The sequence below is a fragment of the Camellia sinensis genome, chromosome 8 (assembly GCF_055761805.1).
Source record: "Camellia sinensis isolate YWXY chromosome 8, ASM5576180v1, whole genome shotgun sequence".
Classification (NCBI taxonomy): Eukaryota; Viridiplantae; Streptophyta; class Magnoliopsida; order Ericales; family Theaceae; genus Camellia; species Camellia sinensis.
Genome location: NC_138968.1, coordinates 177372874 through 177388488, shown reverse-complemented (window position 1 = coordinate 177388488; position 15615 = coordinate 177372874). Strand labels below are relative to the sequence as shown.

General features: G+C 36.2%; 1 protein-coding gene across 1 annotated transcript; it reads left to right on the top strand.

Annotated features, from left to right (window-relative positions):
* Positions 1–10440: 10440 nt before the first annotated feature.
* On the top strand, positions 10441–15547 carry LOC114279248 (basic leucine zipper 34-like). The gene is made up of 4 exons (XM_082884203.1): positions 10441–11168; positions 12997–13087; positions 13215–13341; positions 15241–15547. The coding sequence occupies exons 1-4, from the start codon at positions 10585–10587 to the stop codon at positions 15405–15407; spliced, it is 969 nt and encodes a 322-aa protein (XP_082740329.1). The 5' UTR covers positions 10441–10584; the 3' UTR covers positions 15408–15547.
* Positions 15548–15615: the final 68 nt, after the last annotated feature.

Here is a 15615-nt window from a genome sequence, read left to right as displayed (position 1 = left end):
CTTTGTGGCAGAGTTCAAAACCAGGAAGTCATTACATTTGCCCAGTGGATTTGACTGGCACAACAGAAAAGGGAATGGAGAGTGCCGCAGGAACTGCGTAACCCCCAAGACAAGATGCCCAGCCATATCCCAAGGCATACCGGATTGAAGAAAGGAAAGAAGAGGCAAACCATGCTACACCAAGCAAAGACTCATCAACAAGTAAAAACTTGGTACAATCAGATAGTAAAGGGCAAACAGTAGATGTGGAATTTAAAGAAGACATCAGCAATACTCACGACCCCAAGTCATCATCTGACCCCTCCACTTGCTGGAAACTATTCGTAGGAGAGATGTGGAAGCTCTTCGTGGATGGAGCATCCAACAGGCATGGTGCAGGACTTGGCATAGTCCTCATCTCTCCAGATGGCCTAATAGTGGAACAAGCAGTCAACCTTGGCTTCCCAGTATCAAACAACGAGGCGGAATATGAAGTACTTTTAGTAGGCCTGAAATCAGCACTCTATATGAAAGCAACCGAGCTAATGGTTTACAGTGACTCCAGCTAGTTGTAAACCAAATTTCAGGTGACTACGAGGCAAAGGATAAAAGGATGGCTAAGTACCAAGAGTTAGTCAGAAAGGAGATCATGAAGTTCGAAGTAGTGCGGATAGAGCAGATTGGCCGAGAAGAAAACAACAAAGCAGACGAACTAGCAGGCTTCGCTTCGATGGTAGATACATCCAATCCACATCCATTACTGATCGACTTTCTACCAAAACCAAGCATTGAAAAACCCGAAGTAGCAGAGGTATGTTGTGCCGAACTAGGCCCTTTATGCATAGATCCCATTATAGTGTTCTTAAAGGATGGCATTTTACTCGAAGAGAAGAAAGAGAGCAACAAAATAAGAGCAAAGTCACAGTGATTTTGGCTCTCTCCATCAATGGTCTTGTACAAGAAATCCTTCACAGGACCGTACCTGAAATGTGTCCATCCTAGCAAGGTCGAGGCATCGTTGTTCGAGATATACAAAGGCGTATGCGGAAGCCACCAAGGAGGAAGATCATTGGCCTACAGAGCAATTTCGCAAGGATATTGGTGTTCTTACATGCAAGCAGATTCAGAGAAGTATGTCAAGAAGTGCGAGAAATGTCGGAAGTTCGCACACCAAATACATCAACCAGCCAGAGAGCTTCTACCATTAACTAGCCCATAGCCCTTCGTAATGTGGGGCTTGGACATAGTAGGACCACTTCCAACGGCATCCGGCAACAGAAAGTTCTTTCTTGCAGCAACAGACTACTTCACAAAGTGGGTAGAGACAGAAGCACTCGCATCAATAAAGGAGAAAGATGTGAAGAAGTTCGTCTGACAGAATATCATCACTCGGTTCGGCATACCCAAGGCTCTAACATCTGACAACGGCACTCAGTTCGATGGCAAAATTTTTAGGGGCTTTTGTGAAGATTACAAGATAGAATTCTATAACTCTACACCGGCATACCCCCAAGCAAATGGCCAGGCAGAAGCATCAAACAAAGTTGTCTTGGATGGATTGAAAAAAAGATTAGAAAAAGCAAAAGGAAAGTGGGCTGAGGAGTTTCCTCATGTTTTATGGGCTTACTATACCACACCTCGACGATCAACTGGAGAAACACCTTTTTTCTTGGCTTATGGCATGGAAGCAGTAATCCCACTGGAAGTTGGCCTCCCCACAATTAGAAGTGAAAATTTTGATCCAGACTTAAATGAAGAAGCCATAGCATTAGAGCTTGACCTTGCGGAAGAAAGAAGAGAAAGAGCACTGGTTCACATTGCCTCATACCAGTAGGAGTTGTCCAGAAAATATAACAAGACAGTACATCCGAGGCAATTCAAGATTGGAGATTGGGTACTGCGTAAAGTAATCGGCAACACTTTGGTACCCGGGGATGGCAAGTTAGGGCCTAATTGGGAAGAACCTTACAAAGTGGTTGGATTAGCAGGAAAAGGGGTATACCACTTGAAAGATGGAGACAACAAGGCCATTCCCAGGCCATGGAACACTGCCAATCTCAAACTATTTTATTTTTAGCCTTTCTTTAAAGTACTTGTAATTTTTCTTTTTTTCAATAAAGCAAGTAGTTTCTTTTTCAGCATAATGGTTTTCTTCTGTAAAAGTTATTTTAGTGAGCTAGGGGCAATAAAAGCAGTGTTGGCCGGAATAACCAACACTTGACCTAAGTTGACAGGAATAACCAACTTTGAGATCTCTTCAGCTAAGATCAGGATCTAGGCTGAAGAGGTTGGCTGGAAAAACCAGCACTTACTTCTCCTAAGCCGAGATAAGGATCTGGGCTGCAGGAAGTTTGGCCAGAATAACCAAACACTTTGCTTTAAGTTGGAAAGAATAACCAACTTTAAGCTCTCTTCAGCCAAGATCAGGATCTAGGCTGAAGAGATTGGCTGGAAAAACCAACACTTACTTTTCTTAAGTCAAGATAAGGATCTGGGCTGCAGGAAGTTTGGCAGGAATAACCAAACACTTTGCTTTAAGTTGGCAGGAATAACCAACTTTGGGCTCTCTTCAGTCAAGATCAGAATCTAGGTTGAAGAGGTTAGCTGGAAAAACCAACACTTACTTCTCCTAAGCCGAGATAAGGATCTGGACTACGGGAAGTTTGGCAAGAATAACCAAACACTTTACTTTAAGTTTGTAGGAATAACCAATTTTGAGCTTTCTTCAGCCAAGATCAGGGTCTAGGCTGAAGAGGCTGGCTGGAAAAACCAACACTTACTTCTCTTAAGCCGAAGATAAGGATCTAGGCTGCAGGAAGTTGGCTGGAAAAATCAACATTTATTACTTTTCAGCCGAGATTAGGATCTAGGCTGAAAAGGTTGACTGGAATAACCAACTTTAAGTACTCTTCAGCCGAGATAATGATCTAGGCTGAAGAGTGGTTGGCTGGAATAAACAACTTGAAGTACTCCTCAGCCGAGATAAGGATCTAGGCTGAAGAGTGGTTGGCTGGAATAAACCAACTTTAAGTACTCCTCAGCCGAGATAAGGATCTAGGCTGAAGAGTGGTTTGCAGGTGTGGAATAAAACCGAGCAAAAAGGTGAAAGAATTGAAGATTTCATTCCAAAAGTGCATTACAATGAGGGGCCGTAGCCCGGTTACAAACTTCATTGATAGCAAAAGAAGAAAAATACAAAATCAGGCAAAGAGATCTTCCAGATCGGTGTCCAAATCAACCCGGGCTTCACCCAAAGGTAGCTCGGTTGTGGCAAGCACACCTTCGTTGAGCTCGGTCGAGGGCACCGCGTTTGTCACAGTAGGGGAAGGCGGGATGGAGACCACCGGAGTGGGAGAGATAGACTGGCGACCGAGCCGGACGTTGTCTTCAGGAGCAGGATTCTCGTCGTCCTCTCCTACTTGAAAAAATCTTTGTTGAATGGCGTTGGCATACTCCGCCATGTAGCTCGGTATGAAATGTGGAGGAGGGTTCAGGAAGACCTCGGTCTCTTGGCCATGACCGAGCTGCGCCACGGCTGCCTTCCACCCACATTTGAAGAAAATATCCTTAGCAGCTTCGCACTGAAGGATATAGGTGGCTTCACCTTCTTTGTCACCGCGGTTTTTCGTGTCTTCCACCTTCTTCTCCAGTTCGGTTATCTCGGTGTTCTTCTTCCTCTCGACTTTAGCCAACTCACGCAAATAGCGGTCCTTCAGTTCGGTCAAATTCTTTTGTTTGTCCGCCTCCGCTGAATCCATTAGCCCGGTGAGACGGGCGACTTCTGATTGAAGCTCAGCCATCTTCTTCTTAGCCTCGTTTAGCTCGACTGTTTTGTTATCAGCCTCAGTCACGGCCAGCCTTGTTGTCTTGCACAGTTCCAGCACACGCTTATGCGCAATGTGGTTTTTCTGCATGGCCTGCGAAAGGAGAGAAAGCAAATGAGTAAAAACCGAGCAAACAGATGGTGTAAAATGAAAGACGATTAGGAGTACTTACCAACACCATTGACTTCGTCCCCGACCGGATGGCCTTTAGCTCAGTCAAATGGTCATGATGTTCCATATCAGGGGACAAGCAGACACTCCTGGCCAGGTTAAAGGTAAGAGTATGATCTTTGTCTACTATAACCGAATCTGTGTTTTGTATACCTCGGTTCTTAAAAGTAAGTTTTGGGGCCCAATCAGAAGATTTAGCCCGGTCGGAACGTTCGGGCTCTAAGCTGGGCGAAGTGATTTGCGCAAGCACGATTTCATTCTCGTCAACAAGGCGTGGCTCGGTTGTGGAAGTCCGAGCTCACTTGCTGGGCCGAGATGATGAAGATTAGGCAGTTGGAAGCGCTACCACGGCCTCTTGAGTTTAGCCGACTTGTGGTACCTCGGGTTGGTTTGTTTCAGTGATAAGTGCTCTGACTGCCCTTTTCTTGGCCATTTCTTGCTCTTCTATTAATGGAATAAGGTTGATTTGTGGAAGGGTTGGATCAGGTTCTGGTGATGGCTCTAGAAGGAAGTCTGTTACCCTGATCTTCCGCCTGCTGCTGTATCTATATGTCGGCTTGAAGTTGAGTAGCTGGGCCTAACCTCGATTAGGATATCTTAGCACGATGCGGAGTGCATCAAGATTGGGGTAACTATACTGGGACTTTAGATGGTTCAAATCTGCATAAAGAGAAAAAAGACAACGGTTGGTGCGGTTCAAAGCTTACAAACGGAGTAAAGAATGCACAAAACTAAGCCGAGGTAATTATACCAGCTACTCCTTTATTCCAGTTGATGCGGTCTCCTGGTATTTGGGCTTCCTGGTCTTCAAAGTTACCAGAAATCCAGAAAAAATTGTCGTCATTTACATCTTTGTCTGGGTGTTCTTTATTATCTTTTCTCGATGGCGTCTTATTCTTAAATAATAAACCCAGCCATCTTCGTTCTGGCCTAGAGAATACTGGTGAAATAGCTCGGCTAAACCGAGGTTGAGGCCAAGCCGGCGATTTAGCTCAGTGATGCCATTTATTATTCGGTAAGAATTGGTGGAAAGCAAGGTAGGGCAAAGATTTGTTTGCCTAAGGAATTCACAAAGGAGTGGTTGGACGGGGAATCGAAGTTCGGCTTCTACTGTGGATATAACATTGAAAGGGACAAAACTCGGTTTTCCCAGGGAATGGTGTCTAGTTCGGCTAAACTAAGGTGGACATCATCGGGGATGTTGTAGTCCTTGCGGAATTCGGCGATAGCCCCTGGAGAGTTTACTAAAAATGTATACTTCTCCATGTGGACTAGAATTATGTATAATTTAGCCCGGTGTTGAGATGACCATCAGTATCTCGGTTGAAAGTGCAAAGGTGTGCCTGGTCAACCTAAGTCAGTCTGCAAAGTGAAAAGGAGAAGTGTTAAGTGCAGATCGATAGGCCGTGCTAAAAGTAACAAAGGTAAAATAAATGTTGTCCTGGCTCGGCTACGTAGGATACTTTCCATTCTTAGCTCGATTTGAGCTAGGAACTTTAGTCCGGCTAAGTAAATGAGAAGTTCGTAACCCGGTTAAAGCTTATGGTACAACATTCTTAGTTCGGTTTTGACTAAGTCAGAGAGCTGGTTTGGCCCCAAGTTATAGCTCGGTCGTTGGTTGAGGTTTTCTAGTGTGGTATTGCGCAAACCTAATATAGTTCGCTAGCTCGGCTAAGTGAAACAGAAGGTACTTAGACTTATTGAAACTACTGGTATAGCGTGAAGTTTTAGTCCGGTTGTTAGAAGAGTTATCCAGTCTGGCTAGGCTTGCATCTCATACAAACTAGATCCTAGTTCGGTTGGAGTATTATTTTGATCAAAAGCGTCGTTTCTCAGGTTGTTCGTGAATTTAGTGGTTCTATTACACGGTTTTTTCCCAGAAAAATGGAAGCTAAAAAAAGTATGCTTTGAGAAACATATGAATAATATGCTATGTATCACAAAACAGTACGAAATAAACGAAAATAAAACAGATTTGAGCCACATACCAGTCGAGAATGAAGGGACTGAAGATGGAAACAATATCAGCGAAAGCACGAGATTCGCAGGCACTGTGTTTACGAGAATGAAGGTTCAGAGGCAAGGAGAAAGAGAAGATGAATAGTAGAAATGGGTTGATTCAAAAAGTAGGGTCTTGTTTTGTGTAAAGGCATGAGTAAAGGCGGGACTATTCAAAATTTTCAGAGTACGAGGGCGGCGCAGCCAGTTGTACTTGACCAATGGTAGCTAGCTACGTGTTCATGTGGATAGGAAATGATTCAGTTACACAGACTAAAAAGACGTTTTGATCGGACAGATGAGTAGTCCGGTGTCAATTTAGCTCGGTTGAAAGGCTAAAAGTTAGCTCGGCTGGTAATAGGTAATCTCAATCATGCTACGCAGATGGAATTAAGGGGTAATTGAGAGGGGAGTTTTTATATGCACTAGGGCCGAGCTAGGCCAAGGCGCGGTAATGGGCCGTTCTGTGGGCCGCGGTAAAAAGGGCCCAGTGAAAGGACCTTGCAGTTAGCTCGGTCCAATTGTGGTTATGGTTACCACGGTCGGTATGGTGATGTTTAGCTCGGTCATGGTATTCAGAACTGAGGTATTCGAGCTTCTTGTGGTGGACCTTACTCTCGTTAGCTCGGTCAAAACTTACTGCGGTTAGCTCGGTCTCAACGGACCAAACCGAGGTACAAACAATGAAGGGAAGAACCGAGCTAGTTGGAGCTCGGTCGTTTTGTTGTACTAAAACCATCTCACTTGGTTTAAACAGTGAGGGGTATTGAAGGATAAACATTATCTTTCAGGAGTGTGATTTCTAGCAGGACTCTACATGAAGAAATAAGAGTCCTATTAGGTTTGTGCCACACAGAACCTATAAATGCTCATAACAGAACCTATGGAAGAAGTAACACAATTTTGATTCTCGAATACATAGACTTTTTTGTCTATTTGTCTATTTTGCTGACTTAGGCATTGGAGAGGTATCCGACATACACCCGTCGACTAACTCATATTTTTATTTTCAGAGAGTAAAGCAACAATATTTGAAGAAGCATAAACTTAATTAATAAAATTATAGGAGAATATTATTTCTTATTCGTACGCAATGCATATCCATGTACCTAAGTTTGGGCCTTTTGCAATTATGTTATATATGACGATGAAAAAAAGAGCGTAGGGTCTTCATATGTTCCTTCCACGTGCAATAATGCTTTCTTTTGTATCAAGCTGCGACAAGTCCTTCTCCACTCCCACTCGTACGGCAATTGAGAATTTTCTTGGGACCTCAAGGTGTTTTTTTGGATGCCAAGTTTAAATTAAAAATTAGGGGAAATTAAAAAAAATTATAAAAAAGGAATTTTTTTTATAAATATTTATAATTAAAATCATATATATGTATATATATATTTATTTTTACTCTTGTGTAATAATTTCCCAAAATTCCTTTTAAATAGTAATTTTCTCTAATTTTTTTTTTTAAAAAAAAAATGTGTTTTTGTTTTTTTTTTTTGAAAGGGAGTGATTTGGGATTTATCCTCAGTGCTATAAATAGGGTTGTAAACCAACAAAATCACCTAAATCACAGTTAAATCACAGTTTATATTTTTCTAGTTTGAAGTTGTTTGAAATTCGCTTGTTACGCAAGTTAGACTTAAATACATATTAAAATTTGTTAAGTTTATATGTTAAGTTTAAACAACTTATTATTTGATTGGATAAATTTATATTGCTCGAGTTCGACTCATTAAAAACTCGTGTGAGATTAACTCGTTACGTGAACAAGTTAAGATTAAACATATTGACAATTAGTTAAGTTTTCAAATTAAGTTTAAAATAATTTTATGTGTCAACTAATTCTTTTAAAAAATTTATTATAGGAATGCTAGTTATATATTATTTACTATTAGAATGATGTGATAATGATATTCTTATAATTAAATTTCATTTAAATGCACACTTTATTTCAAAATAGTAAATCCCAATACAATTAGATAGCAAGAAAAGTTCCAAAAACAACAGCAAGAAAAGTCTTTGATTATAATTAATTAGTGAAACATTATACATCAATAAAAATATTGGGGTTATATTTTTTTAAAATTATTTTTTATAATCGAGAATTGAGGATCGATCATAGATAGAATTTGAACAACTTAACATTCTAGTTAAACCTCACATTATATTGAGATGATTAAACCAAAAGCAATTATAGTTGTAATTTCTTAAACAACTTTGCTGGGACCCAGTAACCCTCCCAGTGTCACATGTCAACCTATCATTGGTTGAAAATAAAAAATAAAAAATAAAAAAATTATTTTTTAAGTCAATCACAGAGGACTCTCAACATCCCCACTGGAGCCTCAAGCTTTATTCATTTTTAAAAAGAACACTAGAAAAGCATAATATGATTAATCACCTTAATTTGGAACAATAGATTTTCTCTAACCGACCAATCAACAAACTGGCTGGTGCTGAATTGTCAACATCTTGGGAGGTGATTTTTTATATATAAAAAGGGAATCAAATTAATTTAGGAAAGCTTTTGAGTGAGAGAGGTACCTTAAACATGAGTTCCCAACTTTTTCACTAATCATTATTAGTGTCTCCCCCTAGTCCCTGCATTTAAAATACAACTTAAATGCCAACATGAAGTTACCTAGAAACTTTGTGTGAGAGAGAGAGAGACACAGAGAGAAGGGGTTAGAGAGAGAAATATATACTCTCTCTCCATGTGAGTCTGATTTGGGAAGAAAGGAAAGAGGTGGGGGCTTAACAAACAGGTCACATGGAGGGAGGAGGACATGATTTTAACAGGTTCCCCTCCTTTCCCTTTTCTTTCACAGCTCATCCTCTCCCCCTACAGGGCTATATCCTTCAAGTCCACACCATGCCACTATCCAATATACAATAGAAAAATTCTATTCATACCATAAATAAATAAATAAATAAATAAAAATTCTTCTTGTACCTTTAATTTCAAGTTGATTAATGAAATTTTTCTTTGCTGATCAAAAAAAATAAATAAATAAATAAATAAATACAAGAATGATATAAAAAAAAATAATGTCTAATTAGTATACATTAATGTATGTTTGGGAGGGGAATGATTGAATATACATCTAACTTTTGGCATAATACACAAAATGGTGGTCCCAAGACTTGAACCCATAACCTCAAGGTTATATTAAGATCAGTTTTAACCATTGAACCAATGATTATCCCTAAATACAAGAATGATATAACCGTGATAATTTATAATCATAATTATTTTTATTTTAAAATAAAAAAAATTTATATTCGATCGAATAATTCTATATAAAAAGTCGGTATAAGTTAATTTATTTATTTATTTATTTATATATCATTACACTATATATCATTACTATTAATATCTCCTCAAGTGGTCCTCTTCCATGTAACTCTCCTCTACATCCATAACGCTTGTACAAACTCGAACTTAGCATCCCCATCACCAAATGATCAGTGAAAATGATCACAATCCATTTGATTTTTAATTGATTAAAACTATCCCTTTGATTTAATTACAAAATCATAATATAAGTACCCACCTGAGTCTAGTTATACAATAATGTTGCACACCCAAACTAAAATGCTCAATAAATAAATTAACATTTTTTAAAAAAAAATATTTTACAGTGACCCACTCCACTCCACACAATTTGAACTTGTACCACAAAATTCATTATTTTAGTTAAAATTTTTGTTTGAGTTTATACTTTTTCCATAAATATATGTATATATGTTTGTATGCACTAATTAAACAAATGACATACAAATAGAGTAGTCATTTGGGAAGTTGGGTTGGGAGGGGTTGTGGTTAAAATAGTCACAAAAAGACAAAATAGACTTTTCAGCCCTAAGCTAAAAGTTATTAAAAGTTATAATCATTTTATTTTTTCTCTCATAAAAATTTAAAAATCAAAAAATCCATCTTCAACAAGACTTTTAAATATGTCATCTTAAACAAAACAACTCACAATTTTCATTCAAATATGTCTTTTAGAATGTTTATAAGTCCAACTGATGAGTCTTTTATTTTAAAATTGTTAGAGATTAATTTCATATTACTTTTCTAAATTAATCAATCTTAATTGGCCTTTCCATTTATAATCAATTAATTCTCTATTTCTCTCGTTTCTTTGAGTTATATCTTCTTCTTCTTTTTTAAGTCATAAATATTATTATTACATTATTTTATATATATATATATATATATATTTAACAATTTTTATTAATACTAATAAAATGAGAAGGTGGCCAAGGGAGGGTCACATCGGCACGTGGTGTATGATTCCGCAGAGTTACCTTATTAACTAATTGGTGGCTTTCCACCGAAACCGTTGGGAGACCCCCCCTCCTCTTCTCTCCAATCCCCTCTCACAGCTGTTGCTAGCTGTCCTAATCCTCTTCCCATGTGACCCACCACCACTCCTCTCCTCCTCCTCCTTATATAAAATTTTAGGAGAGAGAGACATAGAGAGAGAGAGTCAAAAACTTAAATCTCGACAATTGTTCTTGTGATATACAGTTTCTAGCTATATCCTCCACAACTGCATTTTACTAGATTATACATAAGATTTTAGTGTCTCTTCACATTTGTGTGTGCATGGCACAATTACCACCAAAAGCAGCAAACATGACCCAAAATTGGTCTTCACTCATGGATAGTGATTTTATTTCCACCGCCACCACTGTCGCTGCTACTGCCATACAACCACCATCATGGATGGATGAATTTCTCGATTTCTCGTCGGTTAGGCGGAACGCTCGCCGGAGGTCGGTTAGCGACTCAATTGCCTTCCTCCCATTGCTTGAAGAGTGTTCAGCTTCTCCGCCACCTAGGACCACCGTGCTTGGAAACTCCATCGGATTTGAACGGTTTGATGACGAGCAGCTCATGTCTATGTTCGCCGATGAAATGACGATGAGGGTGGTGGACCAGACGGTGTCGTCGTCAGACCCGTCGACACCGTCGGATCAAAATTGTTTCGATGAGGAGAAGGCACCACCACCACCACCACCACCACCACCATCACTACCACCTTCAGCTCCGCCACAAAATCATCAACAGAAGCAGCTGAAGGAAGAGCCGCGAGAGGTGGACAGTTCGTGTAAATCTGACCCACCACCCACCAAGGCTTCCAACAGCGGCAGCGGCGACACTGTCGTCGATCCTAAGAGGGTTAAGAGGTGATTATATCCACAACCCACGTACAAATTTCCATTTCTAAGTACTTAAAATCTGCATGGCTGTCCCACATAGAGAATGTCGATAAGATTTTAAAACTAAACCCATCAATAAATTCTATACAATTTTATCATTTTATGTGTATCATATGTTTAATTATTTATGTGTTTTAAAGTTTTTATTAGTTTTGGAGTACCGTTATATAACTAGAATTTTCTTACAAAATTCTGTTTATACATACTAATTAATTTCTTTAGTTTTCTTCTTCTGTTTTTTAATCAGCATTATCTTTAGTTTAAGGTGGTCACCATCTATAGAAGCTATATAAAATGATAAACCACATCATCAAAATGATAAATAAATAAAAAAAACCTTCATAAATGATCAAATAACATGTAAGTATAATAATTATTGAGAATTGACCGTTAATTTCAAAATTTTAAAATTAATCAAGATAGTATAAATTGATTATTAAAAAAATATTTCTTTAAAGCACCATCCAAAAAATATCACGTATTACCTTAGCACTAATTAAAAAATTTCCCATGTTAACAGTAGTAGATCTATAGTGTGAATTCGGAATGAAAGTGTAACTAATTGAGTTAACTAATAAATTATCATTTAAAAAAAAAAGCAATACAACAATAAGACTACTATCTATTTATAATTTTATTATTAGTAGATTGGATTTGGCTTTTCTTATATGGAGAATTCAATTTGAGAGAGTATTTGGGCTTAATGGGTCCATTGTGAGTCAAACCTCAATAATCAAAATCATTTATTTTTTAAAATTCATTGAGAAGAATGTTCATATAAAAAATAAGATCATTAGATTTCAGTAGTTATAAGTTTGAATCACATTTGTATTTAAAAAATAGACGGTTATTCTTAAAATTATGCTTAAAAAAAATTTAGTTGACTTTTTGGAGTTGAGACTTTTTTAGCTTGGTACTAAAAAGTTTGTTTGAGAAGAACTTTTGGTTTTTTTATTTTATTTTATTTTATTTTTATGAGAAAAAAATGAAATGATTAGAGTTTGGATGTGACATTTTGTCTATTGACTTATTTAGGAGTTATTTGGGAAGTACTAGATTACTTTTTGACTTTTTACGAAAAAAAAATTAAAATATGGGTTGTGTTAAAAGTGAAGCAGTAGAGAGGTGGTGTGATTTTATTAAGATGATTGTGACCTAAATAGGATAATGTGGTAAAATAGCATGTGCTATTTTAGCACATGCCAAACAACCACTTAGGCTTCGTTTGGGAACATGCTATTTTAGTAACTTTTTAATTTTTTAACTAAAATATGAGATAAAAAAACTAGTATGTATGGGATGACTTTTTAATTTTTTTACGAAAAGATGTGCAAAAAGTAGAGATAAAAGAGAATCTTGATTTTTTAGTATAGGTTGTTGGCTTTTTAATTTTTTTAGTAACTTTTTAATTTTTAAGCTAAAAAGTGATGCTGCCAAACGAAACCTTAGTCTATTTTGTCTTGTGTCCCAATTGAGATAGCTAAACGAAACCTATATTTGCCGTCTATTTTTTAAAGATAAATGTGATTTAAATATATAACTACCAAAATCTAATAATCTTCATTTTTATATAAATATTCTTTTCAAAGAATGCTAAAAAATAAATAACTTAGACGATCATAATTGGCTCTCTCAAGTTGGATTGTGAAGATAAGAAAAGCCAAATCCTAGTAGATAATCACGTTAAAATCCTAGTAGATAATCACGTTAACCATAGTAGATCTATAGAGTGAATTAAGAAAGGAATTGAAATTAATTGCAGTTAAGTAACTAATTGTTGTTTGGAACGAATCAGAATATTGGCGAACAGGCAATCAGCTCAGAGGTCAAGAGTGAGGAAACTTCAATACATTTCCGAGCTCGAACGGAGTGTTACATCTCTACAGGTTTTATTATTTATTTATTTATTTATTTATTTGCATATGTTATATCTCTACAGTGTCACATGGTCTTTGATTTGTTTATTATTAACCGATGATTGTTTTTATGCTTTTTATAATGCAAAAAATGAAGAATGAAGTATCGGCATTGTCACCAAGGGTAGCATTCTTTGATCATCAAAGGTTCATTCTTAATGTTGATAATAGCGCTCTTAAGCAGAGGATTGACGCTCTTCTTCGAGACAAGATTTTCAAAGATGGTAACGCTTTAATCATCAACTTAACTATTTATGATTTAAATCGAAATCTAAACTTGTTTGATATATTATTTTTGTGTTTAAAAGATTCAAAATTGATAAAATTTTAAAATTTTAGAAAATAAAAAAATAAAAATGTTTTCGAAACAACCGCCGCCCATCAGGCAATTTCTAGCCGCATTTTGATGACTCTCCCATGATTGCTGACCTTCAACCAGTGGCGGACGCACAGAGGGTTTACGGGTCACGTGCCGCTCTAAGTTTTGGAATAAATTTTTTTTTTTTTGTGTGGTAAATATAGAAAATATTTTAAATAAAAAAAATTATAAAATATTATTTAGACTAAAATGTCAATGATATTTTTAAAATTATGAGATTAATAATTGTTATTTTTGATTGAAAATAAAAATATTATGATAAGTCATATTATTATCTACAAAAATTTCAATACAATGATGATGTCTATTATTATTGATATGTAAATATAATTAATCTCAATGAATATATGAAATTTATTGAATTGTTAGTTATATTTGACATGCGAGCTTTGTCCTCTATGTATTTCTTTACTATTAATTAGTGATATCATATGTGAATGATGACGTGATATTATTATTATATTAAATTTTTATTGAAATTTTGTATAAAAAAATTATTTTATCATTATATAATTTATTTTAAAACTTATATCCATGACCTTTTTTTATTTTTTATTTTTTTATATTATCTATGATATGCTAGTTACAAATAATATATATATATATATATATATATATATATATATATATATATATATATATATATATATATATATATATTTATCTTTCTTGAAATTAATCGTAAAAATTTATGAGAAATATTTTTGCAAAATTTTTTAATGTTATAATTAATAAATACCCTATCTGATTTAATTTTTTAACTCCGCCACTGCCTTCAGCTATACTCTGACCACCAACTCTAGCCTTGGTCATCATCTCTAGCAACTCAATAAATATATATTTTTATTTTCAAAATATTTATATACACAAACCAAGTTTTTAAATCTTTTTTTTTTACAATAAAAACAAAATTATTATAATATTTTTTGGTAAATTGTTTTTAAACGTTTGTTTTGGAAAACCCCGCAAAACAACTCAATTTTTAAAAAATTAAAAATTAATTTTCATTTTTCAATAAATATTTTTGCATAAAAATGACTGTAGAACCAAACTCTGGAGAAAGGAACAGAGTTGAGATTCTCTCATTGGACTCTCTTCTTATCTTCCTATTTGTAATGGTGAAGATGCACTTTGAGTTAATTTAGGTGGTGTTTGGCAAGTGGGTTGGGGCTAAAATAGCCACAAAAGACAAAACAGGCTATTTTAGCCACAACAAACAAAACATCACATCTAACCCATAATCATTACACTCTTCTCTCACAAAAAAAAGTCAAAAAGCCAAAAAGCCCTTCCCAAACCAAACTTTTTAACCCAGGCTAAAATAGCCAAAAAAACCAAAAAGCTAAAAAGCCAACCCACTTCCCAAACGGAGGCTTAATTGTTCAGATTTAGCTATTTAAAAATAAAAAAAAATAATAAAACAAATTCAACTTTGCTTTTCCCTTCCAAATTTGGACTGTTGAATTAACTCAAGGTACATCTCCACCATTATAAATAGGAAGGGAAGAAAAGAGTTCAATGAGAGAATCTCATTGAAGGAACAACTCATATTGACTTTGTTTTTTTTTTTTTTAAATCTATTTTCTTTTTGTGATATATCATGGCCATTTCTTCAAAGGTTTATGTAACATTCACATGAAAATTTCTCATTTTAAAATTGTTTGAGATTTTGTTAATCTCTCCCTCCCTGTTTTTTTTTTTTTTTTTTGTTTGTTTTGTTTTGTTATATGGATATAATTGGCAGCTCATCAAGAAGCACTAAAAAAAGAAATAGAGAGATTGAGACAAGTGTACCATGAGCAGAACTCTATGAAGATGGCCACCACAGCCACCACTCCAGCACCACCGCCAACCTCTGACAACACTGGTTGTACGGACACTGATGATCAATTTCTCAACAGAGATAAATAGAGGAGGGGGGGGGGGGGGAAGGAAGAGAGAGAGAGAGAGTGAGAGGTTGTGGTGCATTCTGCTAACCTGCGCATTCACGTGATGTGTTCAAGTGGACCCCTTTGACAAGCTTTGCAACAATCCACTATTTATTTATTCACAACAAGGGTGTTTTAAAATTGAAGGTGCAGTTTCAAATTAGAACTATCAGGACATATTGATATCGATC